This window comes from Watersipora subatra, chromosome 6, assembly GCF_963576615.1.
Source record: "Watersipora subatra chromosome 6, tzWatSuba1.1, whole genome shotgun sequence".
Classification (NCBI taxonomy): domain Eukaryota; kingdom Metazoa; phylum Bryozoa; class Gymnolaemata; order Cheilostomatida; family Watersiporidae; genus Watersipora; species Watersipora subatra.
In genome coordinates, this window is record NC_088713.1 from 46,969,609 (window position 1) to 46,992,278 (window position 22,670).

General features: G+C 32.5%; 2 protein-coding genes across 4 annotated transcripts in view; both read left to right on the top strand.

Moving 5' to 3' along the window:
• The window catches only part of LOC137398601 (uncharacterized), a 37,516-nt gene extending 22,890 nt beyond the window's left edge, over positions 1–14,626 (top strand). The window contains exons 6-8 of one of the 3 annotated variants that reach the window (XM_068084765.1): positions 3,472–3,560; positions 10,780–10,915; positions 13,948–14,626. In XM_068084765.1, coding sequence (XP_067940866.1) covers positions 3,472–3,560; positions 10,780–10,915; positions 13,948–14,119 — 397 coding nt within the window. In that variant the 3' untranslated portion in view covers positions 14,120–14,626. Of the gene's footprint in view, positions 1–3,471; positions 3,561–9,679; positions 9,877–10,779; positions 10,916–13,947 lie in introns of those variants that run through there. The other 2 variants (XM_068084766.1, XM_068084767.1) reach the window with 2 other exon arrangements.
• Positions 14,627–21,862: 7,236 nt separating this feature from the next.
• LOC137398498 (E3 ubiquitin-protein ligase LRSAM1-like) overlaps positions 21,863–22,670 on the top strand; it is a 63,218-nt gene continuing 62,410 nt past the window's right edge. The window contains exon 1 of the mRNA XM_068084614.1: positions 21,863–21,985. The gene's annotated coding sequence lies outside the window, so the exon portion shown is untranslated. The remainder of the gene's footprint in view (positions 21,986–22,670) is intronic.

A 22,670-nucleotide genomic window follows, 5' to 3' on the forward strand; every position in this document is an offset into this window, starting at 1 on the left:
CTTTATGATTTATTGTGGCAGTTAAATGTATCAGATTATCGTAAACACTTATTATGATCACAAACACTTTTTTTTTGGTGTTAAACCTAGTCGCACCTGTGAGCTCACGCAAATGCCTCCCACATTGTTGATTATACAGATATACTCTAACGTTCTTGAGGTTTAATACTAAACATAAATTAAAATGTATGTGGGAACATTGGACGTTAAAATTCGTAATAGTGTATATTTTACTATCGCTGCATAAGTGGAGACCTTTTTGCGAAATTCACTCTGATTTTATTTAAAAGAATTTTGGTGCTTAGCAAGAGAGCTAAATGGTCTTGCTTTCTTAGTAAAAAAGAGCATATAAATTTCTTTCAGAAAAGCATTGCACTATCACAGCTTTTGTAAAACAGAAAAAAGATTCAATTTAGTGTAAATATAAAGATTTTTGAAACCGACCAAAACAGCTAAAAATGTTCATCCAAACAGTGACAGAATGAAATCGCTTTTGAAAGCGAGGGTGGGTTTCTTATTAGACAAGTAATTAGTTACATAGTTTTATACAAACACAATACCAATAAAAAGTTTATTTATTTGAGTCAATGGTAAATAATTTGAGAAATTTCTAGAACTTCAAGTAATTGTGTTCAGTGTAAGGAATTTGCTGACATTTTTTTCATTTTTGAGATAAAATTGACTAACTAAAGAATATATTTACCATTTGTGTAATTCATACTGTTGTCCTGAGCATTATTATACATACATATATTAAAATATGTTCATTTTGTCTGTTATTTTTTACTGCAGCTCCTATTCACACTCTGACGGTAACATTACTGTCTGCATGTTTGTGGTTATGAGCTACAGTATGTTATCTGATACTAGCTGTTATTTTGTGTTAACTGTTAGGTTATATATGTTATTAGCTTATGTTAGCTATTAAGCTATGTTTGCTGTCAAACTACGCTTGCTTGTAACCCAATTAGCTGTTAGTTTACCTTAGTTGTATCTTTTGTTATCTATCAAATTATGGCTTTTGCCAGCTTGTATAAGTTACTAGTTTATATTAATCATCAATTTATGTTAGTCATTAGTTGTGTTAGTCATATTTGAGTTGATAAACAACACTTAACATTTATTAGGTTATGAATCTCTAACAAAACGTGTAAGTAAACGTAAGTAAATGTACGTAAACTAAGTAAACGTGTTGTTTTTTAAAAGTGCTTTAACCAGACATCAAGTGATATTTCATTTTAGAGTAAAATTTTTGAATTTTATGAGCTACTTTTGGTGTCTTCACTTTATATCTGTGTAGATGTTACATTTTATCCAGAACTTTCCTTTGGTTTCTTTTATGCCATTATTTTATTCAAGTGTCTATTCAAGTACTTGAAATTGCTTCAACTGTGCTTTTAAACTTTTTAATTGTGTGCCTACCGCCTTTATCGTTAGATAAAACGAATGCATGAGAGAAATTCTTATGTGCGTTGAATAAATCATCCGCTGAACCTATAAACTGTCAAGAACACGCCTAACTATCTGCGCCAAACTACCAGCGTGTACCAGGTGACTGTTGCATCACAAGGCTCTAAATAGAAGGTACTCAATATAGAAATTAATGTAAATTTTCATCGTCATATCTGAGATAGAGCTTTACCGTTTAAATCCATTTTCATCAAATGTTTATTGGTGATTAGAAAGATATAGGGTCAGTTTCCATCAATGAAGAGCTATCAACTTCCAGACTCTCTAGTTCCAAATTGAGAGCAAATATTGTAAGTACTATTCCTCTGGTAGTCAGATGTAGTAACCAAGTGCACAATTATACAGTAATGTAGCAAGGTGGTTGATTGGAAGAGTGTCTGTTTACCAAGCTGAGAGTGGTGAGTTTAAAACTTGTTAATAGCAAGCTTCTCCTATCGTTCCATGTGTAGCTATGAGCAAACAGACACAGCTCTCGTTATAGTAAAAAGGATTCTAGCAGTGAAATCTAAAAAGAAATATAATTTCACACCAACTAAAATGTCTATTTTTAAGAAGCATTAGAAATATTTTTTTAATAACTTTAACTTTTTAAATATTTTGTTAAGAATTGAAAATGGCTTTTCACTGTTCACTGTTGTTAGCCTCAGGCTCTGTGTTTTGATCCTTTCGTTATTATGGCTGTTTAGACAACACAAAATACATCTTTTGTATTTTTTATGTATACACTTTATTTATTATATATGTGACATCAATACTACTTTGGTTCATGTCTCATTATAAAGCACTTATGTTACGTTACATAGGAATAATAATTTGACCTGAAACGGTTGATGGGAATATGACTCTTCCGTTGCCGTGTAAAGTTCAACGAATTTACATTTTTATTAAACTAAGGCTATCAGTAGATATGAATTGACTGCGTCAAGTTGGAGCGCTGCCTAATCATAAAGATTAGTTCATCAATGAGCCGAGGAAATATTTAAAAGTCACCTGATTTTTACGTGAAGATACTCATCAATAAAAAACTTGACAATTTTAGTTCCAAGTGATAGGCTGAGGTTACTATTTTACTGAAAGTGATAGACTCTAGAGCATTATATCAAGCAGCATGTGTTTATCTTCTTAAGTGTTTCAGCATTTGGATTTTACACAATTGTGTCATTAGTCTAGAAAAAAATTACTTACAAAAGTATATATAGAACAATACATATAATTTTTTTCTTACCCTGATTAACCCAAATAGGATTTTACCTAAACTTGTGTCTGCTATCAGAGTATGAGCGCTTGCGTCAAGATCTGTATCGTTATACATTGCAGCTTTGAATACAACAAACTTCTTTTGCAACCGTAACATTTCTTATACACTCACCATCATATACTCATATACTTTTTTCTTAATTTATTTGACTGCACAAAAGCACTTTTTTCATGATATGAAATTCAAAAGGTAGAATGGTAATTGCTGTATATGTTAAAGAAAGATAAGTCTTTTGCGCAATTTTATATTAACTTTTTTTTATTTATTTTAATTGTATATATGGATGTATACCATTTTATATATATGGTTGTATATTGTTATACATAGTTATATATCCTTATATATATATAGTTGTATTTTGTTATATAAATATATATATTTGTTTTATCACTATATATAGTTTGCAGATCATTATATATAGGTCTAAATGTATACAGCTATGTATCATTATATATAAATCATCATACAGGTATGTAGGGTTATACATATAGTTACACATGTATAATTATATATGTATAAATTTACAAGCACGCTTGGTAACCTATAAATTCATGTATAACTACAAACAGTTACAAAGTTATACATGGATAGCTATATGTGTATATTTTTGTATATATAATTATCTAGCTATATAAGTTTCAAGCTACATATCATTATATTCTGCTATAGTTTTCATATTTTTTCAATCGTAGTTTTTGTTATATTGTTATATACTTATAACAATTATTGACATGGTCTTGCAGACGTGAGCGGCCAACAGCCAACCTTGATATTGCAGTCGCAAACGCAATGAAGCACGGACCAGTCAGAGACTATGTACGGCCTCAAAGTGGTGAGTAGCGTGTTGTGAAGATGCTAAAGAGCAGAAATTTTGTTTTACCTACTGTAACAGCTTTAGGCAATTGGACTGTTCTTTCTATTCACACAGCTTCTTTGTTTTTATCTAGTTCACAGTTACAATAATAATTTAGTCAGCATAATTAAATTAACACAATTAAATCAAAAATTTAATTGTTTAAAATTAAACTAAGGTCAACAGCATTCCAGAAATAGATACCATTTTAAAAAGGAGGAAGTGGTAAAAGTTCCACTGCAACTAAAATCATGGCAGAGTGTGAGCTGGCTAGTTTGAAGCAAATAGAGTAAGTGATTTGTCTTACACAATACCAGGTAAGTTTCAATTAAAAATTACTTTGATGCTGATCTTCCTGAAAACAAGAAATTTTTTTTTAGGCAAGTATTTTTATCAATCAAAACCTGGTCATCATGAACACCCTGTAAATTCTTTATGGAAGCTCATAAGAGCTGTTCCAAAGGCTATTCACAGCCTACAAGTACTAATTGTAATCAACTTTTAAGCAGGCGTTAAATGAGTATATACTGTAAAGTCTTTATTTGAATGCCACGGCACTCTATGTTTTAACAATTCCTATACAGTGGCATTCAATTAAAAATGATGTTCAAATAAAGGGCAGGGCTGTAATTTTTTACAAAAAATCTTGCCAGAATTTTGGGTAGAAAAACTTAACCCTTTCTCGGGTAAAGTGATGGTAATGATGCTTAGATTTTGCACTCTCCTTTAAGTGAATCAACAATAATGCCATCGACCTCAGCATTTTCGATGAACCGTTTTTCATATCCGTCGAAGTATCAGACCGAGCTAAACAAAAAGTTACTTTGATTATAAAATATTAGTACGGTTTTGTTATTAATTATGTTGCTGGTGTCACTTTAAAAGCTTTAAAAAACTGTAAGTTTTGGAATTAGAAAATAGACACAACGTTTTTAATTTTTAAAAGTTAAAATACGCCGTGATGATTGCTGCTACTATTTTGTACGGTGTCCCTAAAGAATATTCTCACCGTTCATCAAAACGCTTTAAATTCTTCAGGTAAGATTGTAAACCACATTATGGATGAATGTGAAAACCATGGATTAGATTTAGACCATAGTGACATCAAATCAGAGCGTAGCTCTGATTATTATGACGAGCGATTTTTTCAGGTGCAACTAAAATCATGGCAAGCACAATAGCGGCAAAAAACCAATTAATTGTTATTGATATAATGCAATATTTTGACCTCATCATTTTTATTCTAAAATGTGTATAAACAAGTGACTATTATCCTAATTTTATGAACAGTATTACCAAAATAATAAGATTTCATTAATTTATCACATATTTTTTCGTTGTGATATTTATTTGGATAAGTCTATAATCAGATAGCATCGTTTCTGTACTGAAAAACGGTTAGCATTTGACACAAGTAAATAAAAGTTAAATAATAAGAAAATTGTTGCATCTATATTATTAACTTTAATTTTTCTAATTGTGTGCACGTGGCTGTCTATCTGTCAGTTCACACATTTTTTTGGCCAAAATGTCTCAAAATGCATGTTCTCTGTGCCTTCCGCTAAGTTGCTAAAATATTTGGCATCCAAACTTCATCTGATCCTAAAAATCATTCTCTTAAACAACCACCTGCTGTCTATTTCTAAGTCTATTGCTAAGGATAGCATCTATATATAGCTATATTATATATTGGCACTGCTAGCATTCATATATTATAAAGTTTTATGAAAATAAATGATAGGCTCTTTTACTTTAGTCTTCGATGCTTTTTTAACACTTACTTTATAAATGGTTGACGCAAGAACATTTCTCACAAGATTATCTTGCATTTAGGAAAAGTGATTGCACAACATGTGTCTTAATTTTAAATTTCCCAACAATTATGAAATTAGCCACATTAAAGAGACTTCTAACATTATTTTATGAAATAAATATAAAGTTTGTCAGAAATTATGATGAGCTGACAAATGCAAGGGAAATTTCAGCTTACTCTAATTTATAATGCAGGAAATTGTGGTTTATTCTAGTCTATAATACACAAAAATTGAAACATAAAAATGCTGTTAAAATACTTTGTTAATTGACTAGCAGTTTTTATATATGAATTTGTGTGAACATTTCAGTTGCACATGTATCCAATATTTAACTAGTGCTGAAAGAAGCAAGTTTTTTGAAACTGGAGGTACAATTTCAGATAAAGCTTTGTGCAAGGAACTTGAGAAAAGAAAGTAAAACATAGAAATATTATAATACGCTTTAAAACAGTTGTAACTTCAGCTAATAATTGGAAAACTTCCAATATCACTATCAGCGTTTTAAATAAAAAACAATTAATTCGGTTAAACATTTTGTTATCGTAAATGTTTTGTTGTTATGAAGTCTTTCAATAATTCATCATGCCAGTCAAAGGCTCATTTATAATAGGCCAATAATGGAAACAAAATGAAATACATGGAACATAATGCCAAAATAGAACAAAGATATTTTTCAAGTTGGCCTCAAGGAGAAACAAGTTGGGATGAGCTGATAAAAATGTATTTTGTAAAAATATCCGTTTTAGTGAGATAAAGATCTGTATTGTACCAGTCACCAGTCAATATATTTGTGTAATAAAATCTATTTTTAAATTTACTAAAAAAATAATAAAATATGTATGATAAAAAATTTTTTTGGGAAATATTTTTTTTTTCTATTTAACTTACACAAAATTTTAATAGATTTTATCAGAAAGTATTGATAATTTTTTGGTCACTTGAGTTTGTTGTTAATGTTTGAGGTGATCTGACAACAGAATGTGTTAAGATTAAAGTTAATAGTTTTAAATTAAAGTTTAGACAAAACTTAATCAAGATTGAATTGCTCAGAAGAAAATAATGAATCGTGAAATGAATCGTTGATATCGTTGTGATAGTTGATATCGGCGATTGCGTTCAAGTTACAGCTTTACGCATCTCGCGATTGCGTTCAGGTTGTAGCGATATATATCTCTTATCCGTCGGTCTATTTGCAACTATAGATGTCAGCCTATAGACATCATAATAACAATTTGCTTGATCTGAGCGGTTTAATGATGATCCAGCTTTATCGATTCAATCTTGCAATATCATGGCAGTCAGATAACGTTCAGCATCAAAAACAATCGCAAATAATAAAAAAATATCGGTTTTTTCTGATCAATTCAACTAGAATTTTGTGAAAGTTCATTCTTAAAATGCTGGAAGAAGTTATATGGTTTAAAATACTTATTCAACAAATTTAACCGGTCGGCTTGACAAATAAAATTTCTCATTGCCTTTTAACATAAGTTGTAGACAGAAATCTTAACCACTATTCAATAAACTTGCTAGAAGACAAGTTCAAGTAAACATTGTATGACCTGATGAAAGTTTTTTTTGTAAATTAAGTTGCATTCTAGTGAGGTATAGATTTATCAGCCTCCAGTATCATTTCTTGTGTCATTATATCTATTATGTATATACATATATACATGTATATATGTATATACTAGTATTATATATGTATGTACATGTATTTACATGTATTATAACATATGTATATACATATACATATATATATATGCATGTATACATGTATATAGGAATATATGGATATGTGTATATATATGTATACATATATATACACATACACAATACTGTTTAACGTTGAAGGTGAAGTCTCTTTGCTAAAGTTTTGCAATGGCTGTTGCTACGCGTGGTTGCTAAAAAAGCTAAATTTATAGTAATTTTGAAGCCAAATATTTAGTACAGGAATACTCAATAAATAAAGACATATTGTTTACATCAAATAATTGAGTAGAGTTTTTTGTTTGTATATATATACCTATATATATAAGTATTATGTCGTGTTGGTGACACATCAAGCAGATGGTTGCATGCATGTTTATCGGAAACCTGGAAAGGAATCAAATACTCTTTAACCACAAATAAACATAATCTATCAAATAAGGATGTAGATAAGCATCACCAAATGCTCATCCATCAAAGAAAGACGTCATCATTTCCTACCTTTTGAATACTGTTGCCATGAGAACCTAAATCTTTGACCTTGAAGGCGTAGCATGGCGGTTGAAGAGTAGACATGAACAAGTAATTTAAAACTAGTTAGTTGTAATTATGCTGATAGGTTTAGCTTCTCAACGTTTAAGTTATGTGAAGTCTTTTTGTTAAAGTTTTGAAATGGCTGTTGCTAAGCACGGTTGCTAAGAAGACTAAATTTATAGCAAGTTTGAAGCCAATTATTTAGTACAGGCATACTCAATAATTGAAGATATGTTGTTTAAATCAAATTAAGTAGAGTTTTTGTTTACATTTTAATCTTTGGCTAAACATATTATCAACAAAAGTTGGAAGACTGTAACAGTAGCAAAGTAGACTACAGGTAACGCTTGTACAAATATGTGTATGCCTATCGTTGAAGGCGTAAGGCGCATGTGTCAAGCTTACGGCCGCGGGCCACATCCAACCCACCTTGTCATCTGATCTGGCCCGAAAGATTATGTTACACTATTGTTATTCGTTGCCCATCGATATAAAGCGCTGATGACATAATACTGCACAGAACTACAGATCCTATAATGCAACGCTTCAGCTCCCTTGCCGCATACTTCTTGGGTCAATTTAAACTGAAGTTTGTTTTAGAACGATATTCCTATCTGTTTTTATCCATTTTTATGTTCCAAAAATATTTATTTTCAGTGTGTTCAGTAAATGTTTATCCTGTTCAGCCTGGGACCTAGATTGTGTTTTGAATTTTGGCCCTTTGTACAACTGAGTTTGACATTCCTGGCGTAAGGTACGTGTATAATATAAAACTATATATAATTAATATATATGGTTAATTATATACAATGCTTAAATTAATCAAATGTATTATTAACTTGAGCATAGCGAGCTCATTGCTGCTGCTGACAGGCAGTTTTAGGAAACCAGCTGTAATGAATGTACAATTTCACCATTGCAGATATCTATTGATAGCTGTGAGAAACGCAGTATTTTGTGTTCAATACATTTAAAATTGCTATATATACCACTGACCTGAACAACATAAAATCAAATGCAAAAATTTGAAATTTAAGTCTTCAAATTAAAAAAATTAAATCTTTTGAAATTTCAAATTTTTGAAATTTAAAAACTTATGAAAAATTTCAAAATATTTCCAAAAAAAATTGGAACTCCTTTTCAAAATTTTAAAAAGATTTAAAATTTTGACGTTGAAGCATTTCAAAGTCAAAATTAAAATGGTATGATTTAGGCACATGTCATCTCCTAAATCTTTTTCATTTAGGATATGGTTTTTGCAAGACTTGTTATCTTGTTACTTGTTATCAACAAAAAGGTTTTGCTTGATAGCAGATTAGGAAAGGGACAACTCCTTAAATTCTCTCTCAAATGCGAATGTTTATCCTGTCGCAGACTGAACAGGATAAACATTTACTGAACACATTGAAAATAAATATTTTTTGAACATAAAAATGGATAAAAACAGTTAGGAATATCGTTCTGAAACAAACTTCAGTTTAAATTGACCCAAGAAATATGCGTCAAGGCAGCTGAAGTCTTGCATTATGGGATCTGTAGTTCTGTGCAGTATTATATCACCAGCGATTTATATCGATGGACCCCAAATAACAGTAGTGTAACGTAATCTTGCGAGCCGGATCTGATGACAAGGTGGGTTGGATGTGGCCCGCGGCTGTAAGTTTGACACATGTGGCTTACGCCTTCAAATGGTAAGCATACACATATTTGTACAAGCGTTACCTGTAGTCTACTTTGCTACTGTTACAGTCTTTCAACTTTTGTTGGTAAGATGTTTAGCCAAAGATTAAAATGTAAACAAAAACTCTACTTAATTTGATTTAAACAAACTATTTTCAATTATTGAGTATGCCTGTAAATGCAAATGCATGTTTTTGATAACATTGGCAGTAAGTTAGCTAGACAATGCTTGCTGTATCCATTGATAATAAAACTAGGATGTTAAATCTCTCAGTATGACCTTGGCATGCCATAAGGTTGAGACAAAAAATTCAGCGTCACTACATTTTAACACTATCAACAAAAAATCACTATTTTCAGGTGAGAGGAAGTAGGCAGCCTTCAAAGAATTTTAGTGAAGCTAGCAGGACTTGTTTCACTAAAATTCTTTAGTACTTTGTAAGTAATTTTAGTAATTTTAAGTACTTTAATTGCGATAAAAAAGATAAATTGCCTTCTTTAGATGACAGCGAGCGCCTCGTTAGCTCGTACCAGCTCCTGACTGTTTGAATCAGTGGTTACAGATGAACTCACACAAATTGTTTGTAAGCTGTATCAGAAAGTATCGATATTTTCTATTATTTGCGATTTTTTTATGTTTGAGTTGATATGATTGCCAGGATGTTTCTAGAATAAAAGCAAGAACACTTCATCGCAATTAAAATGCTTAGAAAACAAATAATACCAAATTAGCGTCACTAATTGTACAACTGACTGTCTCTTTCATTGTTGACATCGGCTATTGTGTTCAAGTTGCATTGTTACGAGTCTCTATTCTGTCAGTCTCTTCAGCTCTTTGCAATTATAGACGCCATAATTGCACCTTTGCTTGATCTGAAAATTTGAATCGCCAACAAGTTAAATCAATTTTAATCTTAAAACATCCTTGCAATCAGATCACCTCAAACATCAAAACAATTGCAAATGACAGAAAAATACCGATACAATCTGATATTGTGCAATTTCATGTTTAAAATCAGTTTGAAGCTGCAACTACATTGAATTGTGGGTCATGAGAGAAAAATCTATTATAAGACTGATCTATTAGTTCTATTTTTTTACCCAGCTATGAACCCACTGTTATCAGGATGTTTGCAGACTCAATTGAAAAGGATGCTTTCTTTTCAATTAAATCTGCAATTAAAAAGAAAACAATTCAATTCAAAGAAATCAACTCTTTTCAACTGAAAAGATGTTTTTGATTCAATTACCCAAAAATGAGTCTATGAAATCCAAAATGACTTCTGTGTCATGTTCACGGAAAATGTCAGACGAAATAATTCGCATAAAAACTGTCTCATGGTTGGCCAGGTTGCACCTTTTACCAATACTTTATTCATCTTCCTATTTGAACAATCAATTTTTTAGTCATTTGAAATGTCTTTTGTGAACAGTTACCATGTTATGATCGTCTCCCGTAGGTCTCAAACGCAAGAGCTCTAACCACTATGATGACTACACAGAGGTAGAAGAAACTTATCAAGACTTGAACTACAGCGAGATTGAAAACTATTCTTCTCTGACTAGCAAGGATGAGCAGGTCCGACCCGATAATGGGTAAAATTTTAATATTTAATTTTTTTTAATTAAAAATGTAAAGGATACTTTTTTCGATCCGTAAAACACTATCTTGCATTTTGTTCAAATTACAAAATGTGCTTAAAGTCAGAGTTCAGTTTGGATGTCCCTTAAAGGTTAGTTTAAAGGTACTTCAAATACATGTATAAGTTTAGAGGTGTTCCAAAAGTCAGTTTAGAAGTCTTTGAAAGAGCAGTTTAAAGGTCACTTCATGGTCAGTTTAGAGTTCTCTCAAAGGTTTAATGCAAAGCCAACCAAGTGTCAAAGCAGTATTCGCTTATTTAGGGCCAACTATGATTTTCTTGGCTAAATTCGGAACATTTGACCCCCAGGGAGTTCACTCTCTTTTATTCATCCTCAAGGGCTCGACGATAAGAGCACGTTTTAGCAGTGTTTTTGGTGGCCTGACACCCTAGAGTGTTTTCATAAAAAAGGGTATGTTTTTTAGCTTGGTGCATGAATACCCCTTTCCACACAGTGGAAAGGGGTATTCATGAGTACCTTTGAGTACCCCTGGTATTCAAGGGATACTCATGAAGCAGAAAAGGGGGAATTAGTCTGTGGTGATGAAGTGATTAGGGGTAGTTTTTTTATTAATGTGTAAGTCAGTGTAAAGCGTGCATTTTATAAAATCTCAGAATACCCTTCAGGGATGAATAGAAAAGAGTGAAATCCATGGGATTGAACCATTACTAGATTGTACTCAACTAAAGTTTTGTTGTGAAAAATGACTGGCGCCATGTTGAGTCTATAGATCTGTGTCTTGGTTTGAGATTCTTGGTCATATTTCTATTAATTTTGCCATTATGTGCAAATAGAAATGGTTCTTTTATAATGATGAATCCATAGTCACAAAATAGTTTCAGCTAAATAAAATTGTTAAAAGAGTTTATTGTTCAGTAAAGGTTAAAGGTTACTTGAGGGTTTGAACTTATGTAGTCATTGCAGGATGTATTTATTTATTTAACAGCAAAGTTAGTCCTTGCAGCAAACTTTTTTTCTGCTGTAATTGTGCAGCAAAAACAAGTTCTAATTATTAAATTTATTAAATACATACAATAATAACAATGAAAATAATAATGGAATATTTTCAGCACTCTGGTTCAGTATTTAAACAGCATTACATAGCTTAATCATATTGTACTGGTTACCACATTGGTCTCAACCCATTAGCGTATTTCAAAACCAAAATAAATCTTTACACACCATTTGTGAATATAAAGATAATATCATAGTAGGGGGTCAAGACATCATATGAAAGTATGATTGAGGGTGGTATTGAACATGCTTTAACTGCACGTGTTGTATTAGGTTCTCTGCTAGGCTTTTGGATTCAACAGCTTTAACTAAACTCATCAATAACATGCAACAGGCTAGTTCTCACTGTTCACTGTATGTCCAGGTAGTACGCTTGGCGATTATTTATTGACTATGTGCACCTACTCTAGGACACTTATGTATTCTCGTCAGCTAACTTTCGCATTTTCGCCGAGTCATCCTCTCGCGAAAATTTCATGAGCGAAACTAAACTATCATAACGAACGAGTGAAAATGCGAAAATAAATAGCTTTGTTCATTGATAGTCTAAGAAACAAATGGGAGCAAGCGATCAAATTGGATTATCGATCTCGCCCACACCATTCTACCTGCGGTTCACAAATACAAACTAGTCCCAAATTGAAAATCTTTTTCTTATCAGTGAATTGAACCTGAGGAATCTAATTACGTTTGTTCCACTGCATTTATTTTCACATCACCATATTTTCGCCCTTATCACAGCCGCACACTTAAGTTGCAGCGTAATTTTACTCTGTGTGCTACTCACGAAACTAAATACTAGCGAAATATAAGTGTCCTAGGGTAGGAGAAAACATTAGGTTTTGAGGTGGTGTTGAACCTGTGACTCTCACTTTGCAAGGTCGACACTCTACCACTTGCACCACTCAATTGCATTATGATGTTGAAGAATAATTATAACTACAGCAGGTATTTCGTGATGCTCCATGATGTTCCATGATGTTCCGTGATGTTCCACCATGTTCCGTGATGTTCCCTGATGGTCCTTGTTGTTGCGTTATGTTCTGCAATGTTCCGTGATGTTGCGCGATGTTCCGCGATATTCTGTGGTGGTTCATGATGCTAAAAAATTACTAAATAAAAGAAACTAAATACTAGCAAAATATAAGTGTCCTAGGGTATGGCATTGCCAAAGTAATGCGGATATATTGGAAAGCATTATAGTTGTCAAACTTTCACGATACTTTGCCGAGAATCCATGACAGTCAGTGTGGACCACTTCGACGATAGTGATTGGCTGTTGACAGTTACAGCTGTGATACTAGTATTTCATAGTTTCATTTGCTGTATTGTGTAATGAAAACACTGTGTGGCGGAATTTTGTGAAATGTGAAGGCGGATGGGTTTGGGATAGTGTGAGCATTGTTATGACAAACGATCAGAGATTTATTGTGGGATTAACGTCGACATACTGCAATATAATGTGAACCAACCTTTAGCTAAGTTACTTTACAGAAAATTTTAGTAGATTTTATCGTATCAGAATGTTTTTATTATTTGTGATTGTTTTGATGTTTGAGGTGATCTGTTTGCCAGGATGCTTCAAGATTAAAATCGACAAAACTTCTTTGGGGTTAAAACGCTTAGATCAAACGAGTGCGCGATTATAACATCCATACATTAGCTGCAAAGAGGTAGATGACACGTAATGTTTCAACTTCAATATCGACGCATTAGTCGATATCAACTAATGATGTCATTTCGCGCAAATTTTTCTTCCATGGATTCCGTGCGATGAGGTTTTGGCAATGTTAATCTCGAAACACCCTGACAGTCAGACCACCTTAAGCATCAAAAACAATTGCAAATGATAGAAAAATATTGATAACTATGATAAAATCTACTAAATTTGTGTGTAAGTTGATTTTGAAGTAAAATATGCCTCACATCTTCTACTGAAAGAAAGCAGCCAAAACCTAACATCTTTATTGTAGGAAAATAGCCAATAACTTAGGAGATCAACAAGATACCAGAAAAGAGATACCGCCAGAAGCTGGTGGTACATTGAAGGTACCAGAATGTCTCCAGAGAGACGAATTTGGATACCTAGAGTTTTCATCTGAGTTAAGCACACATGAAAGCATGGGTATAGACCCCATGGATTGAATTATAGAATATAACATTTTTTAACAGTATTAACTAAATTTTTAATATTCGCTACTATCATTTTGACTTGGAAAAATAAAATTTGGCAATTAGTTCTATGCACATTGCGCAATCACAATTTAAAGTGATTGCGCAATTCACTTTTTATTGCATGTCCATCTAATGCCCTTTTTCTCTTTTCATTTTGATTTAGCTAACCGCCACAACAACTGTGTAAAACCATTAAATAAATGTTTCATTTCCAAAGTTTTTACTAATATACTTAGTTTTCTACTTTTTGTTGTAATTTTATCGCATGTAAAACCAAGTTTTTATTTTTAAAATTTGTCTGACAAGATGGCAATTATGACAAATTATTATAAATCGTACAGCGGTCTACAATGATGTTACCGAAAGTATAAATATATTGTTAAGTCTTTAAATTTATATTGATGAAAACTAGAAGAAACTTTCTCTTCTCCTGATTTTTTTTGTTATTTTATAAAAAAATATATGAAATATACTGTATGCTGTTGATAGGTAATTATGTCTCGCTCTCATTCATTATTCATCCCTTTTAGAAGTGCAATGATTGGTAATATTTTTAAGATTATGAATGAGAAGAATGGTGATTGCTCTTTCTCTCTGACAAACTTATTGCATCATTTTTCTTTTCATTTGAAATTAAATAAAGGTGTAAAAAATGTAAACACAGGTATTGCAGTACCCGCCATCTTTAGTATTTTAGGCATTTTATCGGAATTTAATAATTTAAGAAGATTCGAACTTGAAAAAACGTGCTACTTACATTTCTCCCCTTGCAGCTTGTTGGAATTATTAGCAGTTCTCAAGAGGAAACGACTCCTTTTCTTGACTCGGAGTAACCAGGCTATCATACCAATTGTTTTGGCATTTTGCTTGTATATTCTCGCTATGTAATAATATTCTGGTGGAAGCCACCTAATGCTTATTAACTTTATTTATTTTTTAATCTGGGAGAGAGTTACTCAAGCCTCCTCCAGGATAAAACTTACTCAAGCGCTACTCTAGGTTAAAAATTATTTTGGCTCAAAACGGATACAGAGAGCTGAAATTTTGCACACTGTTTGCAAGATCGGCACTTAATAACCACAAAAAATCTTTGTGTTTGATGTAGCAGTTTTTGAGATAATTATAGCCAATGTTAAAATTTTTTAGAGTTTCACAAATTTGGATTTTGTGAATCAGCTGCTACACCATAATCCTTGTTCTTGTCAAATTAAAGCACAGAATGAGCTTCAAAAAATTATGATAGAAGCAGATATTTGATACTTATTACAAAATTTTTTTAAACACATAAATGTATACCAAACAAGATGACAAGACTGTGACCAATGATTTACAAAATAACAAGACAAGCACTAGTTTTACCCAAAATCTGTTTCTAATATTTTGTTCTAAAGAAAACTCTAAATAAACAAGTAAAATTTCATGACAATATATTATATATATATTATATATATTGCATCTTTTTTTTTCTGTAATTTTTGTCAGCTTCTAAAATAAAACATCAAGTTTGAGAAAAACGATTTTGAAGATTGATGTTCAGTTTGGGTACACCAGCTGACTGGAATTGTGAAAAAATTAATTTTAATAGATTTGCTGTCTAGTCTATTTCTTGAAGTTAATAAACTGCGAGTCTACCAACATAGTCTCATCTGATAACTGTTTCTGCACTATAGACCTGTAATAAAAAACGTTAGTAAAAACAATGACACAGAGTTCCTATCATTATCACCGCGGAACGAAGCTCCTGAGATAGAAATGGTGACTCTGAAGAGGACCAAGATGGGAGAAGGTAGTGAATGAAATGACCGCAACAGGTACTCGTATTTTTAGACTGCCAGCGTGCGTAATAGATTTGATGATGCGCTCCCTGGGTTTATTCAAATTTGAATAATTACAGTGTAATTACAAAATGCTGGCTTAGCACTTGTTCGTTGTAGTCATAGAGTTACCTCCCCCTAGAGTGATAACTGCGCATTCAACAACACGAGCGTTTCCGGTGCCAACAAGAAGCATTTAGGCCAAGCCCCTTTTTTGTGCTAGTCAATCGTAGTGATCGACAGAACAATAACGTCAGCCATGAGAATGATCATGAATTTCCAGTTAAGACAGTAATTATTGCTCATATTAAAGAAATGATTATTATAGTTTATTACTCTAATATATGCTTATTATTTAAAGCAATTCAATACCTACATGCATTGCAAAGGCACTGAATAGATGGTGTTAAGTAAGTGAGTTAATGCAATCAGTTACTCCAATGATATACAGCCCCACACATGAGGGGCTGTATATCATTGGTTATTCATAGTCTCATAGATAAGATAGTCATACTGGGGTTGTATTACATTGGTGTGATGGGAAGCTAATCAACTGCCATCAACTGAAATTATTGACATTGTATGGTGATAGAGTGATTCATTGTCACCTCAGTTCACAAACAGCCCTTGCATGTAATATTAGATTTCAATACATATCAATCAAATACATAGACTAGCTTGAAGCAAAAATGTCCACTAGTTAGTGGACACCTTTTTATTACTTTATTTATTAAATAAAGTAATAAAAAGTAGTTGTGAATTACTTTATTTATTAATTATTAAATTAAAATTAAATTAAATTATTATTAAATAAAGTAATACAAATTAGCTATGATTACAATAATTTTTTATTGTACATGTAATCATAGCTAAACAGATTTTATTTAGCATTACTTGCTAATTATTTTACATTTAAACACATTTGCAGTTTCATTTTTCTTCTTAATTCATTTTAACAAAAAACTTCTTTCATGATATGAAGTTTAAAAGTGGTAGTTGTTTGAAAAAGCTTGAAAACATTTACCGTTGTTTTTATTTTCTCTCTTCTCTTCATTTATTTCAATTACACAAAACACTTTTCATAATATGTAGTTTGAAAGTTAAAGTGGTAAATGTTGTTATATGTTAAATAAAAATAAATTATACTTAATTCTACTAACTATAATTATATAAAAATAAAATAGACTTTTTTATTACCTTATTTATTAAATAACTTTTCATTGTAATCATAGCTAAACAGATTATATTTAGCCATTACTTGCTAATTATTTTACATTTAAACACATTTACAGTTTTATTTTTTTCCTAATTTATTTCAACAAAACACTTCTTTCATGATATGAAATTTAAAAGTTGTAGTTGTTTGAAAAAGCTTGCAAACCTTTAGAGTTGTTTTCTTTTTCCTCTTAATTCATTTAAACTGCTTAAAAATATTTTCTCATGATATGAAGTTTAAGTTAGAATAGTAAATGTTATATAAAAATAAATTTTCTGTCCAAATACTTTTTTATTACTCGGGCAACACCGGGTAGTACAGCTCATAGTTGATGGCAGTTGATTAGCTTCCCATCACACCAATGTAATACAACCCCAGTATGACTATGTATGTTATCTATGAGTAACTGCTTGCATTACCTTCACTTTCACTCACTATCTATTCAGTGCCTTGGCAAGTCATGTAGGTATCAGGGATTACGTGTATGTCACAATTTCCATTTTCATAATTCATTTCCATATTATTTCCATTTCCATAAAAGTTCCATAATTCATTTCCATATTAATTCCATTTCCATAATTAATTTCCACATTATTTCCATTTCCATATTATTTCCATTTCCATAATTCATTTCCATATTATTTCCATTTCCATATTATTTCCATTTCCATAATTCATTTCCATATTAATTCCATTTCCATAATTAATTTCCATATTATTTCCATTTCCATATTAATTCCATTTCCATAATTCATTTCCATATTATTTCCATTTCCATATTATTTCCATTTCCATAATTCATTTCCATATTAATTCCATTTCCATAATTCATTTCCATATTATTTCCATTTCCATATTATTTCCATAATTCATTTCCATATTAATTCCATTTCTCTACTTCATTTCCACAGTATTTCCATTTCCATATTATTTCCATTTCCATAAAAGTTCCATAATTCATTTCCATATTAATTCCATTTCCATAATTTATTTCCATATTATTTCCATTTCCATAGCATTTCCATAATTCATTTCCATATTATTTCCATTTTCATACCATTTCCATACTTGTAAAATAAAATGTCCATATCCATTTCCCTAAAATTATGGAAATATTTATGTTTATGGAAATGAAAAAGTAAACATTTCCATAATATGTTTAGCAATCCCTGGTAGGTATTGAATTGCTTTAAATAATAAGCATATATTAGAGTAATAAACTATAATCATCATTTCTTTAATATGAGCATTAATTACTATCTCAACTGGAAATTCATGATCCTTGTTTAACCCTTCTCATGGCTGATGTTATTGATCTAGTCAATCACTACGACTGACTAGCACAAAAAAGAGGCGTGGCCTAAACGCTCCTTGTTGGCACCGGAAACGCTCGTGTAGTTATCACTCTAGGGGGACTCTAGGGGGAGATAACTCTATGGTTGTAGTATATATGTATGCTTCATGATAGCAAATTTTTATGTTAACCAGCTATTACCATACTGTTTTAAGACTGGCATGTTACTAAATAATTACTCAAAAAAATTGTAATACTCGTATTACGTGATTATTTAGTGACAGATGTTATCATTTTTGTGTTTGAAATATTCTATGATGGCAACAGTTGACCTAATTATTGTACAGCCAATCAACTGTGAGTTCCTCCCTTGGTTTGATCTATAACTGTCCAGTTTTGCCATTGCTGTGTGTTTTTCGCTGTGAGCTATAGTACCAATAAAAATACTGCATTCTTTAACTATAGCTCTGCTTGATTTTCCGAGGGAAAGTAGAGTATCAAATTCTTGTCATCGTTTCTGATTTTAGCATTGTAATGTCAGCCAGCGTATCATAGCTGCATTCACTATAAGTACTACTGGCTGAACACCAAGCATTCTGACTGCATGCTTTAATATTAGCAGAGTACAGAGGGATGATTCTTGTCACCGTGTCTGATTCTAGGATTGTGATAGCAGTCAGCGAATGATAGCTGCATTCACTATGAGTGCTATTGACCAAACATCAAGAATTATTGCGATTGGCTTACTAGGGTGTAAAAGTTGGAAAATTATAGATCCTATTGGAAAACCGCTGTTTCCGATTGAGTGAGTATCCGGTTTGACTCGCTGATTTCTTGTACTGTCATTGTTACGTAGATACTAGGTAAGTGGCATTATAAACTAATGCACATTCCCTGCAACCAACCAGGGACTCCGAAGCTAAGGGTTGTGGGAATGAAAGAAAGTGGGAATGATGACGGAAGAAGCAACAACATTTATTATTCTATCTCCCTAACAAAATTGAAAGTATACTACACCGCAACTATAGCCTAACTATAGCTAACGAGCCCTATCATGGTCCGGACTATATACATACATTCAAACTATAGCTAACGAGCCCTATGGTCAGGAGTATACACATTCATGGATACTGAAAAGGTTTAGTTGGATGGTAGAATTGGATATTATAGTAGGACATGTAGTACCGTCTAATAGTAGTTGGATATACTATTAGACGGTACTACATGTAGATAGATAGAACTTCAGTGCAAACACGCAAACGACATCAGTTTGGTTTTCTAAATTTTCAGCGAGCCGACTAAATTTTATTGTAACAGGAAACAGCGGTTTTCCAATAGGATCTATAATTTTCCGTAAAAGTTGGGTGAGGCACCTAAGAGTCTGTTTATCGACTTAGCCCTCGAGGCTGTTGCCAGCTCGCCCTTGATGTGAAAGTTGCCTACCCTTGCTAGTATGATTTACTTCAGACCATCTACTCTTGTACAAATTTATTCAGAAACATGTCAACAATTTCTCAAATGAACTGCTTGGTTGAGTAGATCTCCTAAAAATGTTCAGTACAGCATTTTGAAACAAAAATAGAACCGTTGAGAGTGCTTAAAACATTGCAATTGCGACCCAAAAACTTATCAAGGTAACCATGGTCACTCCTGGAGCCTTTCTTTGCGCAGAGAAAACGGTGTGCTGTAGTAAACGTAAAAATCAAGGGAGATATTTTAAAAAACAAACTCTATTAAGAGTGGTGGCTCTAAAAAAGGCTGTGGGAGGAATAACTCCAAAGAATTGCCCTAAATGGATGCTATCGGTCCCAAGGACGTCAAGCTCATCGGGGCGCTTTGAATAATACTATGAAAAAGTATAATAATAATAGGATAATAAAGCATAATAGAATGATCAAAGGAAAAGGTGACGTAGGCAATACATATAGAGAAGAGACTTCTGGGTCACTGGATGTCCTAGAAAAGATAACAGACGCCAGGTATTAAGATTTTTACGCAATGAACAACCTTTTATAATTTATATCTTACTGTTCGCTCATTTGAAGAATTTTTTTATGTTCATGGTTACGTGTCAGAATAATATAGTTTTTGTTCTAATTAAGTATTAGTTGTTTAAGTTACTTAAATAATATTGTTTCCATTTTTATTCATACTTTTTCTCGAGATAAGATTTTGTAATTAGCCCTTTTCATTATCAAAACATGTTTTACTGTTTTGTTATGGGCACTGTTTCCTATCCAGTATATGTATAATTTTCTGGGCTTTTTATTAGTGTTTAGATTGTTACACTGCAATGGCTCATTGTCTAGCAATAATATTTTATTGTTACGAATGTGAAAATTTTTAGAAAGTCGGCAGCCAGCAAAACGATATGATTGGTCGGTTTGAACAATAACCGTCAATCTCTAGGCCAATCGCTAGACCAGTTGCTTATGTAACGTAAATAGTGTCACAAATTTTTAGGCAGTTCAGCTTGTGTTTGGCTTTTGAAATCGACACATGACTAGTCGTACTGTAATAAAGTCATTATTGTCGGAGAATATTATTAATAATCGTCACTAACATACTAACAGCAAGCTCGAACAAAATTACTACAAATAAAATGATAACTAAAGAGTCATTGTTCTTACAAGAGTTGTGTTCTCTCCTATTAGGTTCAGCAGGTTGTAGCGTTGGTTTCAGCCCACTCTGTTGGTTTCAGCAGGGCATAAGTGAGTTGGGTTCAGCTCCTTCCTGTTGGTTTCAGCAGGTTGTACTGTCAGCAGCGTTGGGTTCAGGGCCCTCTGTTGGGTTCAGCAGAGCACAAGTGAGTTGGTTTCAGCTCCCTCCTGTTGGGTTCAGCGAGTTGTAGGAGGTTGTAGCGTTGCCTACAGCGCAGTGACTAGAGGTAGGGGTTGTACCCACCCCACTCTTGCGAGTTTTCATCAGTGCAAAGCACAGCAAACTCAGGCAAGGTTGGCTGATTAGCTTATTTACAATCAAGTAATAATTAAATAAAATAAACTGTGTCAAGCAAATTAGCTCGTTGTCAATGTAACGTTTTTCAGCTTGTTTTAACGACTTTGTATCGATAAGCATCGTTGAGAAATTTCACAGGAGATTTGATAACTGCGTAAAACTCGATAAGGAGTTTTCCTCTACTTTATTTGTTTTGCCCGACATAAATGTTAGTTTTTTCGACTATTATAATTATAGTGGTTACAGTATCCCGCGAGTTCCATGTTAAGCCGAAAGTCTAAACGGCTATTGGTCGAAAGTCTAAACGGGTGGCTTGAATTACTCCAATTTTAGCGAGCCTTACACATATTATGACCTCTTAACAAACTAACCCCAGTTACTATTCGCGCTAGTAAAAACGTGAAGACGTCTGGCTATGTTTTTGTGAGAATTGGTAATTCTGGATATCATTACGTAAACTACACGAACATGAAAGAATCTACGATCCACAGAAATATGGCATGTTTAGTCACTAACTATTAAGGTTTTATTAAAACCAAGTTCACACTACTAAGGTAGGTCAGTGTTGACATTGTTTTTAAAGCACGGTGCAGTCCACGTAATATTGCAAAGGCTCTTAGCTAATTTTTTATAAAATTCTCTATAGGCGCTTAGGAATAATACGTTATGTACAATAACCTACAGCTACAATATAGAAATAGGATTATTTAGTATGTTATTAAATAGTGGTGGTAGTACAACAAAAATTTATTTTGCTCACAGCTTTTCTGTAGTCAAAACAAGGTCAAACGAATTTCTGGTCAATTATGTAGGCCTATATGTATGCAATATAGATCGACACGAGTCGGAATGGATGCAGTGTTGGTCGAAGGTTAACTCTAAATCGACTTGCTATTTGCCGTAATCGTCATGATACTATATTTTAGCTGTTTCTTGTAATGTTGTAAGTTAAACATAAAAAATTGCTATAAGCCAGTTAACAACAGTGATCGTTTCGTTATTTACATCGTTTCGTTTGGTCTCAGAGGTGGAAGCTAGAATTTAATATTGAAAAGTGTAAGGTGATGTGTTTTTCAGGTTCTGCATGTTCTGACGACCAGTTGCCATATTTTTTAAATGGAAGTTTGTTACAGTTTGAAACCCATTCACTATACTTGGGAGTGTGGCTATCTAGTGACCTTTCGTGGCAGTATCACATCGATTGCAAAGTTAAAAAGGCCAGTCAAATGCTAGGATTTT